Source organism: Halichoeres trimaculatus, unplaced genomic scaffold (genome assembly GCF_033239565.1).
Source record: "Halichoeres trimaculatus isolate MK-OKI-2021-1 unplaced genomic scaffold, fHalTri1.1 fHalTri1_scaffold_19, whole genome shotgun sequence".
In the NCBI taxonomy this organism is placed as follows: domain Eukaryota; kingdom Metazoa; phylum Chordata; class Actinopteri; order Labriformes; family Labridae; genus Halichoeres; species Halichoeres trimaculatus.
The window spans coordinates 4,572,089-4,593,377 of NW_027437197.1; the positions used below are offsets into that span (position 1 = coordinate 4,572,089).

Below are 21,289 nucleotides of genomic sequence, written 5' to 3' on the forward strand. Positions count from 1 at the left end.
GGGTGACGATTGTGATAGTCGAGAGCTGAACGTCTGTCTCAAAAAGCATCAACGTCCATCCTGTCGGAGTGACCTCCCTGTGCGGCTGCTCCGGATTAAACCATCAAATGTCAAAAATACCAAAAGGGCGGACGTAAAAAGTCTCTAACTGATGGTTCCTCGTGGTCACGGGTCACATGACTCCATCTGGAGTCAGCGGCTTCCTCAGGCAGAGGAGAGTGTTTTAAACCTCCTCGAAGAGCAAACACCACCGACCTCACCTTCGCTCCTTCCTGCTTTTAAATGAGAGTAAATTAGGTGTGATAATGTTGCGGCTGTTTTTAGTGGCTGCTGGGAACACACTCACACACACTCACACACACACTTACATACACACACACTTCCGACAGATTGCTGCATTTGCAGTGAAGTTTGTTCAACGTTCTGACTCGTAATCAGTCATCAAGTTCAAGGAGAGGCAGGCGAGATATGTAAACATGAACACACACTTACTCTACACACACACACACACACACTCTCTAACTGAATTACGTGGTCACATTTGAGCTTCAGGGTTTATTTTGGACTGTGGAGCTGCTCTTTAATGATTAAATCATTTATTTGTTCACGTTTTCTTGACTCAGCGTTGGCACATGTGTCTGTCATATCCGGGCCAGCTTCACACGTCCATCGAGGAGTATTTCGAAACTTTTACCTGTTTGGATTTTTACACAAACTCCAAAAATCCTGAGTTTTCATGAGTCTGGTCCCTGTTGTTCTGTTAGCGTCTTTAAAATCTTTAAAATTCCAGAGAGAATCCCAAAGAAAAGGTAAATTACTTAAACAGACGAATGGTAAATCAGCCAGAGTTTGTCACTCTGAGAAGCAGAAAACATTCGTCTCACTTAGACGATGAAAACACAAGAAGATGACCAAATCACGAAGCATCTGACTCTGGGAATATCCAAGTCTTGAGGAATTACACAACAGGCAAAACAAGAAGAAACCGTCACCCAGATCATCTGCGTGACTTCTCTTTCCTTTGGTCTCTCTGAGAGGAAGGGGGCAGGGTTGAGACTTCTAGAGACAGTCATTATTTTTCATGTCACAGTGAATAAATGAGGGCTGTCAGGCTGACTAATGAGGCTCTGTGCTGCGGTGGAATCAGGAGAAAGTCTCCGTCTGCTGATGTCAGTCATTTCGGGGATGGACCCCGGAGCTGATGGATTGTGGGGTCTGCTTCTGATTACATGCTGCACTGGAATCCACTCATCCCTCCATCCTTTTGTTGGTTTGGAAATGAGTAATAAACACACACAGACACAGCGGACTTTTCTGCATTCACAAAAACACACAGCAGTCTTCATCAGATCTGACACTTTCTGCAGCTTGACTCAGAGGCTGTGTGCTTGGACTGTGCAAACAAACAACCCATCCCTCGCTTTAAAAAAACAGTGAATCATGGCTTTAACTTCACACTCTAACTACATAAATCTGCTCATTTCTAAGTTCGATCTCCAAAAGTCCTCCCATCACAGCTTCAAACCGCTCTGATCTTCGCGTTCAGACTTTTATTTTGTGTTTCTCCTCTGTGATCACGCTCAGAGGAGGGACATCTCGGGAATGTGAGTGTGACAAACACAACAGCTCTTACGCAAAATGGAAATAATGAGGAGGAATGGTCACAGCAGCCACAGCGCATGGTGAAGTGTTGGTTCATCAAAAATACAAATAACACATTTTTCACCTTTTACCCCTGAGATTTTTACCCGACAGCTTCTGCTTGTGTTGAAACACTCACAGCCTCAAGTTAAAAGTCAAACAAACCTCCAGTGAAGGACTTTTGTTTTCTGTTGTTTTTGGCACCCCCTGTGGGCAAAGATGGAAAATGTTGAGGATTTTGAGAAAAACACCAGAAATGGATGTTTTTGCAGAAGAAAGCTTTCATAGTTCAGCTATTGAAGTTAAATCATTCCCATCAAATAATCAGATGGTATAACAACAAAAGCTTGACAAGTATTAATTAATTCACTTCCTGGGATTTATCCTGGTGTAGGTTTTTATTTATTTATTTATTTATCTATCTATTTATCTATTTTAACGAGGGAACAGTGCATATCAATGAACATTTTTACAAATGTAAATATGCCAGGTTAAAGCCTTGGGCTAATTTCCATCTGCAGACCCCCTGACAGGTTGATGCTAACATATACATACAAGACACTAAATACAGTAGGACAAACCTGAGGACAGTAGACAAATTAAAAATAAAAAGAAACATATACATTGCAAATCCTCCCAACACAGAGTCCATCAAGCATTTAGCAAATTCAACTTCTGTTGCACCGAATGTTATTGCACAGATTTAAATTACACACACCCAGTGGTGCGTAGTGATGAAATAATCGCTTTGTTATCAAATATAATCTCAAAGTACATTTAAAATATATACTTTCTAAACTTGATAACATGGGTTTTGTTGTACTGAGCAGTCAGTTTGCCATAGACATCAATGTTTTCTTTCTATTTTTGGGTCAGTTGGTTTAAAATCATTATAAATGCCATTTTTTACAGTGTAGTGCACAGATGAAATCATACTCAGAGGAACTTTTTTGTGCAATATCAGATTTTCTATGAGAAACATTGGTTAAACCAAAAGTTATTTACCAGTTTCACGCTTTTCATCTGTCTAAGAAAGCTCCCTGATCTGTCAACCACAGGAGTAAATAATAAAACCAATTATTTCTCTTCTTTTTAGATACTCAACCTTGAGTTATGCTGTAACTTAACCAAGACAGGGTAAAATCAGGGGTAAGAAATGCATTTAGGGGAAATTCTTTTCTATGTTTCAAATGTTTTTTTTGTACACAAACAGCAGTGAACATTACATCTGTTATTTTATTTTTGTGTTTTTTTATTTCTAGTGTTTTTGTTTCTCTTTCCACAATGTGACTAATTGAACGGACTGTGTTGTGTTCTTGTTAATTTAGATGTATGTATTACATGCTTGTAAATATGTGTGATTTTAGCCTGGACCCCAGGAAGATTAGCTGTACTCTAGGGTACAGCTAATGGGGATCTAAATTAAATAAACACATTAACAAATAAACAAGTGGATAGATACTTATTAATACATATTTATTTCTCATTTCACCACTGTATTTTATTTCATCCTTCTATTTAATTTTTATTTTATTTTGCTATTTGCACATTTTCTACATTCAGCTGACAGGGTAAAGTTATTGTAGTATTTATTTGTCATTTCAAAACCAGCAGTTATGTTAACTTAATCCTGTTATATATATATATATATATATATATATATATATATATATATATATATATATATATATATATATATATATATATATATATATATAAAAGTAGGATTCTATATAAATCCAACTTTTAAAAAATTATATATATATATATATATATATATATATATATATATATATATATATATATATATATATATAAAGTAGGATTCTATATAAATCCAACTTTTAAAAAATTATATATATATATATATATATATATATATATATATATATATATATATATATATATATGTGTGTGTGTGTGTATGTATATACACATATATATATACACAATCCTACTTTTTTAGAAAAATTTGAGTACTTGTGGTCATGTATATTTTTTATTGTTCAACTGGCTCTGACGATAACTGCTGTTGTAACATCATAATTTCCCAGTTTGGGATCAATAAAGTTATTCCATTCTATTCTATTTCATTCTATTCCATTCTATTGTATTCTATAAAATGCTGGCACAAAGACTTAAGTCTATCATCTGTGGCTTTTGTGGGCCTTCATTAAGCCTTTCCACAAACTTACCTGACTATGAAAACCAAACTGTCTACCTGCAGACTCCAGTCAGTTAAAGTTTGGATAAAAAGAATTCGCTGCAGTCTTTTTTCCAGATGCTCGTTCATGGACTCATCCAGCAACAGTTGGAGTGAGACTTCATGCTTCAGGCGTTGGCTGAGGAGAAAAATAAAATCAAAGGAAAAAGCTGAATTTTGTTCGGTATTTTAAAAACCTAGCTTCCTTTTGTTATTTTCTCCCGCATTGCCTGCCCGAGCTCTGACAGAGTTTTATTAATTAGATCACAAACAGTCTCATGTTTAAAAAAGTGAAAAACTTGTTTGTTTAGTGCTTTAAATTAATATATAATACCAATAAAGTAAAATAGCACCAGTAATATTAATAAATGGTCCTTTTTTTGACGATGTTATTACTGAAGCTGGTGAAGTGTCGGTTTGATCTGCTGTAATTCTCCTTCACCCCATCTGCCCCCCCACTTCTGTCCTGTCATCACTACAACAGGCAGAGAGACAAGGTGCTGAAACAGACCGGCTCCCTGAGGGACCCCAGAGCCCCCACTGCAACTCCTACACACACACACACACACACACACACACACACACACACACACACACACAAACACAGAGAGTCCACTGTGATCGACAGGTTACAGAGCCTTTTTCGGTAAGAGATTAAATTATGATTTTGATTATCAAATGTTAGAATAGCCAGATTTAGTGACAATCGGTACCAAAGACGGGAACAAGCTGGACTAACCTACAAAGCTTTGATATCTGGTCATCTTTTCAAGACTCTTAAAGCTAAAGAGACCACCAGGGTCCACATGGTGAAACAGTAAATTCATGCTGACATTTGTGCTCCGGGGCTTGAAATACTGGTGTGAAACGCATGAATGCATGATAAAAATAACAAGAGAATTTTTTTTTAAATCCCAGTTTCTCAAGTACTGAGTCATGCAACACTGCAAAAAAAGTGAAATCTTATCGAGTGTTTTATTTTCAGCAGAAAATGTCTTTTTTGACTTAATATGAGCCATATTCACCTGACCTGTCCAAAAAACTGTCTTATTTCAAGTTATTTAGAGTTAAAAAAAATGAGGTCTGAATTGCTTGTAACAAGTTAAAAAAATCTGCCAAAGGAACAAGAGGAAAGTTTCTTGTACTAAAGTGATACTCCAGGATGGAACAAGTTGGGTCTTATCACAAGGTTTAGGGCAGAAATTACCCCTACAGCAGTGTTTTTGTGCAGCAGAAGCCCAGGGCGCTCACACCAAACACCCCCTCCCTGCTCCTCTGCCGGTTTCCTCTGCACTCAGACGGGGCCATATTTTACTTGACCAAAAACACAAATAAACGGACTCTCACCGAAAAAATCTGATATCAGTCTGCATTCACGCTTTATTTAGAGAATTTTCAGCGCGTTACTTTCACACAAAAACACCGCTAAATAAGGCTCTAGTTCTCATTGTGTCGTAAAACGGCGCTACCTCCACTGCAGAGCCACAGCTGGCTACGAGGCGCTCGCCACTTAGTGTATCAGTCCGCCGTAGTCTGCCAGGACGAAGAGACACGATGAGAACCAGAGCCTTAATTAGGGGTGTTTTTGTGTGAAAGTAACGTGCTGAAAATTCTCTAAATAAAGCCTGAATGCAGACCGATATCAGATTTTTTCAGTGGGAGTCGGTTTATTTGTGTTTTTGGTCAAGTAAAAAATGGCCCCGTCTGAGTGCAGAGGAAACCGGCAGAGGAGCAGGGAGGGGGTGTTTGGTGCGAGCGCCCTGTGCTTCTGCTGCACAAAATCACTGCTGTAGGGGTAATTTCTGCCCTATACCTTGTGATAGGACCCAACTTGTTCCATCCCAGAGTATCACTTTAAGACACTATTCTAGTTTCAATCAAATTTTTGCACAAATCTTTCTTTTCATTTTTCTGGACTGAACTGTTGAATGTGGCTCATATCACGTTTAGCGAGACAATTTTTACTTAAAATAAGGCAAAAACACTTGATAAGACTTCATTCTTTGCACTGAAGTCTGATGCAAAAATCATAAGAAGTTGAAGAAAAGTTCCTGGAACCAAAAGTTTCTGGGGGTAGAAAAGTAGAAAAACCTGCATAGTTGTCCGTAACGCCCAGGAAGACCAGTGATACGCAGAGAACAGCCACTGCTACAATTTTCATGACCTGAGCTCTCACTAAAGATGGCCTCCTTCTGCAGAAACACACATGCAAATCACATGCACACACTCGTATGTGCACACACACTGTTTCTCACACATGCACAGTCACACAGATTAGTAATGAAATCCAGACTCTCCTCAGGGAAGCAAACATTGCTTTACACAAAATACTCTGTCCTCAGTGTTTATTATGCTTGCCGAGGCTTCCCGCTCCGAGAACAGCGGGCCGGGGAGGGAGTGACGCTGCAGGCTGTGTGCGGTCGAGCCGACAATTCAATCACTGACACGTACTCTGCACTGCTCAGCATCACACTTTATTATGTTTTTGTCCCTCCGGCTGAATTCTCAAAGCATCCAGCCATCGAAGCGTCTCTTCGTCCAGCTGTCCCGGCACTTGCTCTCGTGTTTGTCCTTCTTAACTCCGGCCGGTGTGATTTATCCATCATTCATTCATCTGTCTGTCCATCCATCACGATCTGTTTGTCAAGGTGTCTTTCTGTCATTCTGTCCATCCATCCATCTCTCCATCCATCTGTCTGTCCACTTGGGTGGTGGACGTCATGTGGACTCTGACTGCCTGCAGTGTCAGAGAGGAGATCCCGTCTTTCAGCATCAGGATCCAGAGTCCAGAAAACACACACTCTGGTCCCCAGACCCCCACCTTAACATCCCATCATGCTTTGCCTGGCTGTATTATGACAGGTGTAGTGTTGGTACCACCCGGCCTCCTGCAGAGTCACCTGTGAGAAAACATTTCACAACATGTGTTCAGGAGATTCAGATGAACAATAAGAAAGAAAGGATGAGAGGAATCAGAATGAGACAGACAAGGAGCAGGATTGAGCGGAGGTAGGAGACAATTATCAGTCATGTGGTTAGAAAAGCATTGAGTACGAGGAGCAGCAGCAGGAGGTGCAGGACGCCTGATGAGGATGAAAAATGAATCACGCTGACGCTGAAAGGAGAGCGGCTTCGTGATGAAAGCACAACGTCTTCACTCATCACCTGTTCGGCCTCTGCTCCTCTCTGGAGATCGCACTGCTGAGTTTCTGTTTCTTCTTCTCTGCTTCAAACTGAGTGATGGACACTTTTTAACACATTAACCACCGCTGAAACGAAGACTGAAAGAAACACAACCACATCTACTTCCTGTAAAACTATTCAGGGTTAAATCAGTGTGCAAATGTTACATCACGCCGCAGAAACCTGCAGATTATTTTCTCTCAGCAGCAAGGCTAGGGATGGGAATCAAAAACCGGTTCCTGTTGAGAATCAATAAGAAATGTCTCAATCCATCGATATCGTTTGCCTTTGTGCTTAAAGATTCCCTTATCCATTCTTTTGTACTGGAGCCGCCGGGTCTTACGTCAACTCGTCTTACAACTTATCCTAGCTTAGCAGTTAGCTAACGTTTCCCAAGAAAACTCTGATTCAGGATTTTCAGCTTGAAGTTTTATTGAAGAACTGACTTCATAAAGAAATGTACATCACTCTCTCTCAGGAGATTCATATTCAGTACATTCAAAATGGTATAAATCACCTTATTTACCAAAATAACAAAATAGCCAAGTTTGGTGCTAAGGTATATGGGAAACTGCATTGATATGCTAGCAGTTAGCATACATCAGTATAACTTCAGCTTCAGAATAGAATTTCAACTTTCATCACAGAAACATATCACATCAACTCTTTGTAAAAAATACTGAGAATTTCAAATGTCTAAAGCTAACAGGCTAATGAAAGGCTCATGGCTGACTTCATAACTACGGAAGGGTTCCAAACAACTTAAACTATTGCTGTAACCACTTTGAAACACTAGATGGCCTACCTGAATTTTAATATATATTACAACACGGTACATCAACGTCACATTGTGTGCAATTTTTACCTGTTTCTGTTTAATTATGCCCAGAAATATCCAGACTCAGGGACCAATTACATTTTATTCACTTACAGTATAAACTCACTTAAATGTTTTTGACACAGAAAACCTGTAAAGCTACTTTTTGCACCAAGAAAATTCACAACAGGAATTGATAAGGGAATCGATAAAGAAGAATCCAGAGAGATGCACCATTTATTTCACCATTTAATCAGTTTCATCTCCAACCCGGACTTCACACTTTGTTTCCCACATCTTTTACTGTGAGACTCACACACAGCGAATATATGAATAGATAAATATAAAGCAGGAAGGAAATTCTCTCATACCAAAAACGAGGGAGAAAAATGAGGAAAGAAGAGCCAAGACCAGGAGGACCGATCTGTGCTGGGTGGCCAGGAAACAGGAGCTGACAGCTCACACACACACTCACACCAGCAGGCATACACTGTCAGTGTCAGTACACCGACCAGCGCTCCCATCACTCGGGCGTGAGAGAACATACAGGCTGGAGTCTCTGAATGTAAAGCACCAAAGAGCTCGGCCTCAGCGCCTCGGGAAATAATAATGAATATGGAATGATAGTCTGTATTTTGTTGCTGCAAATGCAACCAGATGCAAAAGGTGGAGTGGAAAAAATCAGGAGCAGATGTCTGAGAAAGAAGAGGCCGGTGTGCCCTGCAAACATACTGTAACCCTACCCACAGTGGAGCATGATCACATATAGAATGTATTTATATATTTATATATTTATATCCACACTTTGTAATGAGGAAGGTATGGAGGTGCTCTGCAGCTGCTCCCTGGGAAAGTTTGGTTGTTAAGGAAGCAGCCGAGCTAGACACAACAGTACCCAATTAACATGGAGATGTCAGACAACGAGGAAACCGCACATGTCTGACACATTTCTATAGCCTACTGTACATGTGGTGGTGGGCGAGCTGTATATCTTCCTCCTCCATAGGCTGCACAGAGCTCAGACATGCATACAGAGCAGGGCAAGGCAGAGCCGAGCAGCAGCTGGTTTATTATTTAGCAGAAAAAAAAAAAGCTCAGAGCACGCTTTACCAGGAAATATCTATGAATTTAAAGCAACACGGCTTTTCGAACTAGAATTTAAATTTTGTTACATATAATTTTGGTGTCCATATCGACTGACACTTGTAGTTTTGTGCACACTCTTTCAGAGAAGATTGGAAACACTGACTTTTCTTCTTCTTCTCCTTAGATTTTTGAATGCACATTTTTTTTAATGTAAATTTTGCTTTGAACAGCAACTCTAAGGTTGTTATTGTTTAGCTGCTTTCCAAACTTTTTGGTAATGATCCTGCAGTAATGCATCATAGTTTAAAAAGTTACTGTATGAGTTCTGCATTGCATGAAGATGATTTTTTTTCATAAGCAGAGCTTAACAGTTTGATTTCCTGGCTATCCACAGGGTTTTTTTAAGACTAAAGTGGAAGAAGTGACTGTATTTTTCACCATTTATTTGATTACCTCACCTGTATGTATAAAAATTTTGTGTATCTGGGGTTTCTTGGATTTTATTTTCACTAAATTGAATATTTTTCAATTTTTTATTTACGTTTTTTTTATTACAGTAACACATATTTTTATTATCCTTTTATTATTATTATTAATAATAATAATAATAATAATAATAATAATAATAATAATAATAATAATAATAATAAATAATAATAATACTTAAAATGAACATAATGCTACTAATAGCCTAACAAAAATACTACTACTACTACTACTACTTATAATAATAATAATAATAATATTAATGATAATTATAATAAAAATAATGATAATAATGATAGGGTTTGTAATAATAATATATTTTATTTATGTAGCTCTTTAAAAAAAATCAGACATTGTAAAATTGTTGAAATTGATACCAGCAAAAACAAAACATATTTCATTTTTAAAATAAAATAAAAAACACAAGTCAAACAAAACAACAGTGAAATCAAAAATTGAAAACTAACTTAAAAAGCTAAATTTTTAACAAGGATTTGAATGTTGACACATCAGAGAAGTTTTGAATAGAAGTAGGAAGTGAGTCCCAGAGGGTGGGGGCAGCAATGCAGAACGCTCTGTATCCCCAGGTTAGGTTATGTTTTTTATTATAGTAAGAAGCATTTTTATTATTATTAAAAAAAACAAAACAAAATGTAAAAATAATGATTTCACAGTTTCCTTTTAGTACAAGTTATATACAGATGATGGTGTGATTTTGCTTTAAGTTTGTACTATTGGGGCAATTTTTAATCCAAAATAACATTTAGAAAAATCTAAGTGTACGTTTTAGTGTAAATACCCTGTTTATTGACATCTAAAGTAAAAGGCAGGAATAGGAGCTGTATTTTCTCACCTCTCTTCGATTTTGCTCCACTTGTCCTTCCAGAGCCACCGTACTGTGACATCACGCTCCAAGATGGCGCTCCCCGTGCGGACAGGCGTCAAACATCTCTTCAGGATCATTCAAAGATTTCACCCCCAGGAAAGATTTTTCTGTGCAGGAACAAAACCGGAAAACAAGGTACGTGATCCGGATTACAAAGTCCGCTCTGTGTGATGTTTGTGTCTCTGCTGGAGGAGGATTTCAGGCTGTCGGTACATGGACAGACTGAGACAACGCTGTACGATCACCTTCTTTTTCTCCTTTTATCCTCTCTTACAACATCCCAACAACGTTTAATTATTTAAATAAAGTTTTAAACGACAAGAAAACCTCAGTGTTACTTTAAAAATCCGGCGTTAAGTGAAAGTTTCTTGGAGAAAACTTGCTGGAGGTCATAGTATTTCTCTTTTTTACACCTGGATCAGATGTTCAAACAAACCTAAGGGTTTTTTAAGCTTGTTCCAACTTATTTTTGTTTCTCACTAGTGTTTAGCAAACGTTGTTCAAAGTCTATGTTAATACCTACCAGAAAACAGAGAGGGTCCCATAACAGCATGTTGGAGACTTATTTAATCCTGATGAAAAGAGTATCATGCAGACTGTCCTGACAGCTGAATTTCAAGCCTTCAAGTTGTGCTTTTTCCTAATTTAACCATTCATTACTAAGTCTATCTTCAGCTGTAGTTTTTTTCTGGTAGTTTTTATAACAAATATACATTTTGTGTGTCTTGTAAGATAAAAAAAAAACAGATATAAAAACTGTGTTTCAAAGTCAAATTCATTTTTGCATTAAGAACATATAAGTACACATAGACAACAGGGACTAAAAATCCAGAAAAATCAGACATGAGTGCAGGTTTGTTTCTTAGTTTACCAGGACCTGATTTCTGTCTGAAGCGAGTTTCATCAAATCAAGCAGAAAGTCTCTGGATTTTACCGTCCCAGTAAAAGCTTTCTGAGCAAAAGAAATGGAAACTTTCCAATGCTCCGGTGGATCTGCTGCAACTTTGTGGTCCCTATGCATTTTTTCACCTACCTGCTGGTGCATGCAGTATTATATTCGAGCACTGTAGGTATGGATAGCAATGATTTTCAGCAGTGTTCAGTTGTTATACTTGTTGCTCTGTCTTGTCTATTGTTTGAGTTGTTGTTGACATGTAAAACGGTATCTTATGATTTTTTTTGCAGCTGATTTTAAGCCAAACACTGACACTTTAAGATGTTTTATTAGATGAAATAACTTTTCTACAATTTTGAAATTCAAATGCTCTTTTGTCTGGTGAAATGACAAAAACTCTGCATTTGATTTTAATTGATATATATTTGTTTGTGCACTTGGTGTTTGTAGAATAAGTTGTTATATTGTCGTCACACAGGAGCTGATGTAGGGTGTGATGCAAATGCCACTCTTGGTTTATGAGTGGCAAAAGCACAGTTGAACTATGTGAAGACTTTCCTATCTGTCAGGGTCTTATGAAGCAACTTGAGATCATTTTATCATAAAAAAACACGACTTTCAGAGTCCTATTGTAGCAGTGTCTTCTGACAGTCGCTGGTATAAACACACTGAATGTGTGTCAGTGCAGCAGAAAGTTCTGGTATTTTGAGCAGCTGTGTTTAGTTTGACGGCAGAAAGTGTTTTCAGAGACTTCAAACCTCAAAATCAAAGTGCGAAGACTTCAGTCGTGATAAAAGCAAACACGGTTTTCCCCAATCCCAAGGGGAGAGGGTTTCTGGGAAATGGAGGAAATCGTATTCTGAAGTTGTGCTGAGAAGTTAGGCTGTTCTTCATTAAACAAAAAAAGCAGTATTGTATTAATTGATTGATATAGTTTTTGTTAATATCTGTTATTTCTTTTGAGCTCTGAGTGGCTCCAACATTTCTCAATCATTCAGTCTCCAGCTTTCATTCATGGCTGAAACGTTTCCTCCTCTGTCTGCTTTTTTTTTTCCTCGTCTGGCTCGTGACATCATCTCCTCAGTAGCACTCCTTGTGTGCAGCTTTTCACTTTCATGGTCTGCAGAAACAAGCTTTCTTTAGCTCAGCTGAGGGTTTTCTATCACTGCTCAGCTGCCTTAGAGGGACAAATGGGGTGTCAAGGCAAACAACGAGTCCCCTGGCACCTGTAAGGATAACCTGAGCGTTTCAGTACAACAACCCTGCTAATTACTGAGCTGTTCTTACATTACGCTGCAGTTAAAGACCTCAACCATCTGCCCAAAGCCCTGTGTCTGCTTGATGTATGAGCTGTAGCACAGTACGTGCGTTCACCGCTGTCCCGCCTGTGTTTTGTTAAGCGGGAAACCTCTGGAGAGGCTGGAGAGGTGTGCGACGAGAGGGAGGAAGGAGTGGAAGTGAGGGAGGCGGGGGCCCAGAAAGCATCACAGCAGTGCTTCATTACTAGCAATAACATCAGAAATGAAGTGTTGGTTTTCATTTGTTTTAATTTTCTCCAAATGTGGAGGGCCGTGTGCAAACAGCGGCGTGCTCACAATGCCCTGAGGTGTGATGTGCGTCAAACGAGACGTTTCTCTGCACTGGAAAATGTGTTTAAAAAGTCACTGAACCTCAGCGGACTGACACAGAGATGAAGTGTGGCCTGTGTCAGAATGTTTGTGAGACGGCTTTTGAAAATTTGTCACACTAAACTGAAAATAGACTCTCATGTTACTAAATATCTTTAGATTCTGAAATAAAAACAGCTCAAAGTCACACTCTGACTTTAATGAACTCAACTATGTGCACGTTTTTCTTGTGAAGATGACACTTACAGCTCTTATATCTGTTATTTTTCTAGTTGCACAGATTTGACAGACTAAATACAGCCGTATGCATTTGTATTTAGAGAGTGGCTGTGTGCACCTGTTAGAAGAAGAAGAGAAAGAAGAAGCGAATGGCTGTTGTGCACATATGAGCATTTAGACCAGGGGTCTGCAACCTGTGGCTCTTTGACTCCTTTGCAGTGGCTCCTTGTAGCTTCAAAAAATATTGAAATAAAGAGTTTTTATTTTTCTTACAGAGGGTATTGATGATTAAAGACACTGACACTAAATAAAATCCCGCGTTAACATTTTGTTGAACTAAATCTTCATTCCATCTGTCCATAAAGCCTGCTACCGCTCTACTTCACCTCCTACAACATCAACAGCCCACCAACTTTCCATGCACCTGTGGCTAACCTCAAGTTTTACAGCCCTGGGAAGATAACTACATCTACAAAGAGAAAAAAAACAGATTTTAATTCTGGATTGATGGATTCATTAAACTGTCACATGCCAGCTTAATATACATGATTGAGATGTAGCAAGACATAAGCAAACAACAAAAAATGAGGATGTGGGCAATATTATCTATATTTATTACCACACTTAAGATTTTTTTTTTTTAATTTTTAAAATATTTTAAGATTTCAAGTTTTTTTTTTTTTTTTTTGGCAAATGTTTAAAATTTCAAAATTGTTAGGATTTATAACTTATTTTTTACATTCAAGATTTATGCAAATTAAAATTCCTGCAAATAAATTTAATTTAATTTCAAATTGAATACAAACTAAAATTATAAAATTTCTTTTTTATATATATTTTTGCAAATTTTTGAAATTTAAATTTTTAATAAATTCACTCCAATTTGATTTTTTAAAGCAATTTTTTTTAATGAATAAATAAATTTTTCAACAATTTATTAAATTTTCGCAACATTTGATAACATTGATAATTTGTGCAAATTTGTTGAATTTTAATTTAATTCAATTCATTTTTAAAACAATTTTGGTCAATTTTTTAAGATTTAAAACAACACATCACATGTACAGTTTGCAAATAATTTTGCTAATCAATTAAATTTCATTTCTCAAATATTTTTACCAAAATGAGTAAAATTTATTTTTATTTTCAATATTTTTGCAAATTTTTGAAATTTGATCAAAAAAATCATTCAAATAATTATTATTTTTATTTATTTATTTTTTTTAATGTTTATTCTAAAACTTGAACAATTTGTGTAATTTTTGCAACATTTTGACAATTTCTGCAAATGTTTGAATTTTTTTTTTTTTTTTTTTTTTTTTGGCAATTTAAAAAAAATAAAAACAACACATCACATGTTCAGTTTTATAAATTAGCAAAACTTCTTCTGATAATTATTCACTAGAATTTAATTATATTTAGAATTTTATCTTTTTTCTTTTCACAATTTCAAGTAGATTTTGTGGCTCTGGAGTGACTTTAATCCAGGTGAGCTGAGGTAAAGTGGCTTCTATGAAACTAAAGGATGTAGACCCCTGATTTAGACACTGATACTTATGTTTATTTGTGATGCTTCATGCACTAGATTTTAAACATTAGAAGAGCTCCAAGAGTTTATTAATTTAATCAGGATGCTTCTCTAAGAGTCAAATTGAAAGCCGTGCACTCTGCCTCCCCGTCAGCCTCACGTCAGCACAGCGCCCCCCACAGCTCCTTCCTGGCCTGTGGTCCTGTTATTGACTGGTATCCGTCATGTCAGCCCTGGACTCCAGGAAAGAGGAAGTGACTTCTAATTTGCCTCTCCTTTCTCCTCTGCTCTAAATTCACTTACTCGGGTGTCAGTTAAAACCATTAGAGCGGCTGCGGCTCCACATGGGAGAGCCCAGCGCGAGCCGGCAGAGGAAACATGGCCTCCCCTTTGAGGATGTTCATTAACTGCCCTATTTATTTTCAACTGTCAGAAAAGCCTGCTAATTCTCAGCAGTCCCCTCTGTGTAATGAAGTTTGTCGTGCTTGTTCTGGAGCCAGCGGCCTCACTCAGGAGCTTTTCACATTACCCGTTTCTCCAGACTATCCCACATGTCAACAGATCCTTTTATAACTCTTCGTATCTTAAATGTTGAGTTACAGTATCAACCTGTCGCTGCACGTCCACGTCGCTGTCTGGGAGATCTCTTTAGATTTCTTCTGTTTTACTCAACGTCCGATCCGATGCCTGACATTTTTAATTAAAACACACAGTTTCTGGTTTTCTGCCATCGAGCTGCACTCGGGTCAACAAAGGCTTTCCTTTGCACGGGGAAATTACAGAGAAGCTGCCGGTGGAGGTTTGCCCTGAGTGTTACCATAATTACACACTGATAAATTTATGAAGTGTGTGCCGGTTATTTTTTGCTGTGTTGTGACTTTTATGGGTTTTTCAGGTATCATTAACTCGCCTGTCAGTCATTTGTTTCCTGCAAGTGAAATAAAATTAAACATGTCCATTCTGAACGCAGAAGAAGGAAGTGGTATAATGAAAGTATCTGAACCAATTTGGACGGACTCGGCGAATGGAAACAAGTAGCTCTGACATGAGTGTGTTTATTTAACTGTGAGAAAAGTAACACAAGAGTTCGACGGGTCTTTGCTTTTCCAGCTGCACACGACTGCTAACGAAGACTGTTAGCAAAGCTGCTTCAGTTTAAACTGTGGAGGAATCAGTTCAGTTTTAAACAAACCAAGACTGAGGGGTCCTCTGGGAGACAGGTCCTAAAACTACCGTTAAAACGCTTCTGTAGCAACGTTTGATTGGTCAGAGTCTAGATACAGCAGTTTACTGTCGTTCTGAGCTGTGAGATATGATTATTAACATGCTGATGCTAAATATTCATATATTTTAATTAAAAATGTGGCATTTCAGAGACTGAGTCTATGTATTATATTATTATTATTATATGTATTTTACAGTCTATGCTACAGGCTCATCAGAAAAATCAACCACAGACTCTTTACTAAAGTGTGACTCAGCAAAATTCAGGACAAAATACTTCACGTTTTATTACACAATGAATTTAAATGTAAATGTTATTGTCTTCCCTCTGGTATAAATCTGACGTGTTTACATCTCATGTGTGTACATTTTTATAACACAAAGAAACGCTCGTTTCTGAAGTTAGTACTTCTTTAAATGAATTCTGATGGTAAGAAGTGTCTGAAGCGTCATATGTGAGATAAACTTGAAAAGGAGCCGCACATTTCACCTGGCTATCCAGTTTCTACTGGACGGCAGACAGAAGTCCGACCTCTGCAGATTACCCAGGATGCAGTAGCATGTCCAGTCTTTAACCAGCCCAGAACAGCCCAGTGGCAGCTCCAATCAAATTTGAAACTCTTCTTCCGACTTAAAAAACATTGACAAAAACAGCTCCTGTCTACCTGGGTGGCTCTGAATCACTAGCCAGACTCTTCTCCTCTGTTGTTCCCAAATGGTGAATAAATTACCTAACTCTATACGATCCACAGAGTCCCTTTCTACTTAAAGAGATGTCTGAAAACTCATCTGTTCAGGGAATACTTAGGCCCTCAATCTGACCCTTCTCCTCTTCGTCCTCAGGGGTACAATGAGTCAGAAGGTCTCAGACTCAGCTCTTGGTGAATTTTCAGCATTGACTACTGAATGTTGTTGAAGGTTGAGATATACCGTTGCAGCAATTAAATGTGGTTAGTTAGCTAGAACTAGGTTTTCCTTCTGTCTAAATTCTTACCTGTGTTGTACGTCGCTTTGGACGAAAGTGTCTGATAAATGAAACTGTAGAAATTAATGTCAAGACTTTGTGAAACTTCATCGACTTCAAATGAAAGAAGTTTGCAAACACTGGGAGTTTGGATTGCAAAAAAGGCTCAACAAACAAAATCTCTGGACGGAAAACCAGAAGGATCAAGAGACTGATGCTAGACAAGAAATAGCGAAGCAGCATGGTCACTCAGAATACAGAAAATGTACATTTAAATTTATTATGTCATATATTATAAAATATTTCATCCTGAATGTTACTGGGTCATCCTTTAGAGTGTGTTTTGTAGAGAAAAGGGTGAGGATAGTAACATCATAACAACTGTTGGGACTCGGATGCTCCGAAATCCATTTTGAGCTCTCAAAGAAAAACTTTTATGGGACCTAAGGGGTTGCACTTCCAGGTCCTGGTCCAGTTCCTGGTCTCATTCCTGCAAAGTATAAAAAGATAGTTTAAAGTTGGGTTGCACCGATCCAACTTTTCTGGTTCTGATACTGATACCAGTGTTAAATAATAATCTGCCTGCCCTACTGTGGGATGAGACTGGTAATATTTTAGGTGAAAGGCAAAAAAAAAAAACCCAAGTAAATGGAGTTACTGAAGTTAATATTTATTTTATATTTAATTATAGAATATTTAAATGTTTACCAGCAGCTTTTTAAAAACTTGTTTCAGAATGTGCAGAAGTTAATTTTTGATTGTAATATTTTTATCCTAAAGACTGGTAATTCAGCAAAAAATAAAGAAAGAGCATCAGAGGTAACATTTCAAATCAAGTATCCAAGAGCGCTGGCAAAAAGAAAAAAGGGAGAAAGCTGGTTGCCTGGAATCGGCCTGTTCCCACCTATACCGATCCAGCTTTAAGGGTCACCAGTGCACTGATACCTGATACCTGGATCGGTATCGGTGCATCCCTAGTTTAAAGTTATGGATAAGTAGGTCAGGTATTTTCTACTCATTGTACTAAATCAATAAATCAGTGCAACAGTATCCTATTTTGATGAAGATTGTGGTCTTTGACAGTTAGCTCTCTTTTGGTTTAGGGAAAAAAAAAACTCTGGAGGCTTGGAAAGCACTTTATTTTTCTTACTTTTTAAAAATTTTGTTGACCAAATAACTAAAAAATTACCAATAACACAGTCTGAACTCAGCTAAAGTGAAAGTCATGTTTCTTCTAAAAACATCATTGGGTAATGGGACACTTGAGAAGATAAAATATCTGTTCTGAGCGTTTGTCACTTCACATAAAGCAGAAAAGTCCCCAAACGTTCAGTTTCTAATGAGCCAGATTACAGCTTCCTGTCTTGAGTCGCTCCTCCTGGTTATCTGCCCCCAGGTCACGCTGAAGTCTGCTTCCTCCAGGAGCTGCTGCCTGTTAGGGCTGGAGGCTCCCACTGCCTCCCCTGCCTGGTTATTTTTGGAGCACCGTCGGGCCCTGTCTGCGGGGAGTGCTGTTTTTGAAGGGCCTCCAGTCCCATTAATCAGCCCAGGGACCCCACGGTGCGAGCGGGCCCCGAGCCCTGGCCCGCCACACTGCAGCGTTCTGTTCCTGTACCCCCGCTCTCCGCACAGTGTGAAACTCAGAGGAACCTCATCAATCTCACCTGTCCCACACGTCAACCGCAGATTTAATCAAACGCTCCTTTCGGGCCTTGCCCCCGGCTCCCCCTTCGACACTCAAGGAGGAAAAAAAAGGAAAAACAGTCGACTCAAGTCGCTCTGTGGGTCTCATTTATTTTTTCATGTTTAATCCTTTTTTCTCCAGCTCTTCGTCGTGTTGCTTTTTGAAATTCATGCACATTCTTGTTGTGCCTGTTTTTTCTGTGGTCATAAGCACTTTGTTTCAAGCTGTGGTGTGTTCCCACGTCAGCTAAACACACACACGTGCTGTCGGGGATAAAAGGGGGTAATACAGTAAACCCCATTTCCTTTTTGATACCTGAGTGAAGTGCTGCTCAGTTGGTCGCCAGCGTTAACAGGTCCCAAAGCGAGAGAAAGACAGAGATGAAGAAAGATACCGAGTATTTGGGGGAAGGTGTGCCGAGGTGCGTTTCAGCATGATGCCGGTGCTAATGGGGTGCATGGGGCGCCGAAAACAGAGGAGGAACACTGGACCCTGTATGTCTGACACCCAGCGGGAAAAGTCCGCCGTGTGCAAGCCCATCAGAGCGCAGCCAAAGTCGGATCTGAACTTTCTTCCCCGGCCGACAAAGAGCTGATGGTAATTCACAGCAGGGCGAGCGGCGATGCTCCAAGAGGCGGATTTGAGACGTGTTGAAGTTGGCGCGGCGAAATGTTGGGGACTGTCGGCTCGGCTCGTCAGAAGCTTGTTGAGAGAGATGTCAGTGGTCCACTCCAGGACTCCCAGGCTCTGATGTGATGTATTAGCCCCGAGGAAGCAGCCAGAACAGATCGGAGAAGAAAATCTTAGCTGCACAAAAACCCACGGCTGTGATTAATAACACAGAGTGAAGCTCCAACGCTTAATTATCATAATGGAGAAACCCATTTATGACATGCTTTCACTTGAATAAAACCTTTTCTTACACTGGCACCAACTGGATTAAGGTCCAGTTTTGGGAAAACCTCATACGACCCAAACTATCCACCCACTCCGCCCCAAAACCATCCTTCATCTTCACAGATTCCTCTGCACAGATGCAATTTCTGTCTCTCCCCAAATGATAAATGCAACACTTGTCATTCAGATCCAGCGATGAAGTTGTTCCAGACTTTGGATGAGAATGAGAAAAGTTGTTTCCATGATGCCCCCGAGCCAAGTGTTGATTTCAGGAGAAGAAAGGAGAAAATCGTTTTCTCGATTTTATTGTTTTCCATTCGTTTCACTCTGCAGCTCGTGGGAATCTCACACGTTTTTTATTTACCGTCCGACACTTCACTTCTTGAGCTGTCACAATCATCCAGACGAACACCTTCACAGCTTCACTGATGTTTATGTAGGCAAAGACTGCGACACGTGTGGACGTAGGAACCTCTGTGTTTGCACATGACCTCCATCCCTGCGGAGATTACCACACACATACACACACGGACAAATGAACACGGATTCCCGGAAAGGTACCGCAAGTGTGAAAACATGGCCTTTTAGTGTATGTAACCTTCTAGCTGTTGGCGTTAATGTCACACACACATGGTGCGTAATGCGTTCAGCATATGGCAGACATGGATGAAGAAAGCTTTCGTCGCTTTTGGTGATGCTGCACGACCGCAGCTTCGTTTTTCTGTCGATGTGAAATACGAGGAAAGAACACGCGGCGTTTCTCGTGTCTGCTGCTGGCCAGCGATGGATGTGGGCGGTAAGGAGACAAGAGTCTACTGGACACTTGAGGAACTGCACATCGTTTGGCTTCGTTCTGACCCTGAAGTAATCAGCTAACGGGTCAGATTAGGGCTGGGCGATACGGCCCAAAATTTATATCACGGTATTTTTCCTTCATAGTGCGATAACGGAATTATATCACTGTTTTCCAACATTTAACAAAGTGAAGTCTTTTCAAAACATGATTCTGATTCTGTTCTGTGTTATAAGTGTAAACGTCGTACCTAGCAGGTGGAAAATGTTTAATACTGTAATAGAAAAAGGCCTTTGCCCACAATGTGCTGTTGGAAGAGAAACTTATCCCATTTCAAGCTTAAAGTGAACTTTACTGGTGAGCAAACTGGGTCTGAGAGATGAAGAATACTTACAGAAAAAAAATAACTTTTTGCATTTTATTTTAAAAGGGTTAGCAATGAACTAATATCATTTTGGAAGCCAACAAATTTGTTAAAATTAACATACTAGTTTTTCCTAAGTGAGTTTTCCTAAATTTATGTTCTGTGTGTTTTCAGAAGCCTGTAAGGTTGTTTAATGAAGCACTAAAGATTTCTGAGCTTTTGTTCCTCTAAACACTGCTGCTGTAAAACAGACGGCTGTGGCATGAGATATAAAGTTACGTTGACGTGTTTTTTCAGACAACAAACTTGCACAGATACAGACAGATCGTTGATTTTGACTGAAGAACAGAGGGCGACAGTTCGGACTCAGAACTTGGACCACGACCAAAAAAAACAAAAACTTTTGAGGCAGTTGCTCGATCTACAGCTTTATCAATCCAAGGTAGAATTCTTGAATTATTTAATGCTGTTTTAAGATATTTATCATCATCACTCACAAGGAGTAAAAACAACAACCTGTCCCGACAGAACAACATGATGTGGCGCTGGACAGCGCTCAGGCCTCATCCTCAGAACAAGAGTCTATCAAAGACATTTTATAGCTTCATGTTTATTGGTCAAAAAAAGTGAAAACAAACTTAAGCAAACTAGCACAACGCTTGTTGTCCCTTTCCCATCAGCAGAAACACCTGCAGACATGACAGCGGACACTTCGTCCGGCTATTTATGCCTAAGCTCCGCCAAAGCTCTGCAAAACTCATATTTTTCGTTGCCGCATATTTTATTGATAA

General features: G+C 38.9%; 1 protein-coding gene across 1 annotated transcript in view; it reads left to right on the forward strand.

The window, feature by feature from the left end:
* The first annotated feature begins 10,296 nt into the window (after positions 1 to 10,296).
* Positions 10,297 to 21,289, forward strand: part of wars2 (tryptophanyl tRNA synthetase 2, mitochondrial) — a 29,691-nt gene continuing 18,698 nt past the window's right edge. The window contains exon 1 of the mRNA XM_074694947.1: positions 10,297 to 10,437. Coding sequence (XP_074551048.1) covers positions 10,333 to 10,437 — 105 coding nt within the window. The 5' untranslated portion in view covers positions 10,297 to 10,332. The remainder of the gene's footprint in view (positions 10,438 to 21,289) is intronic.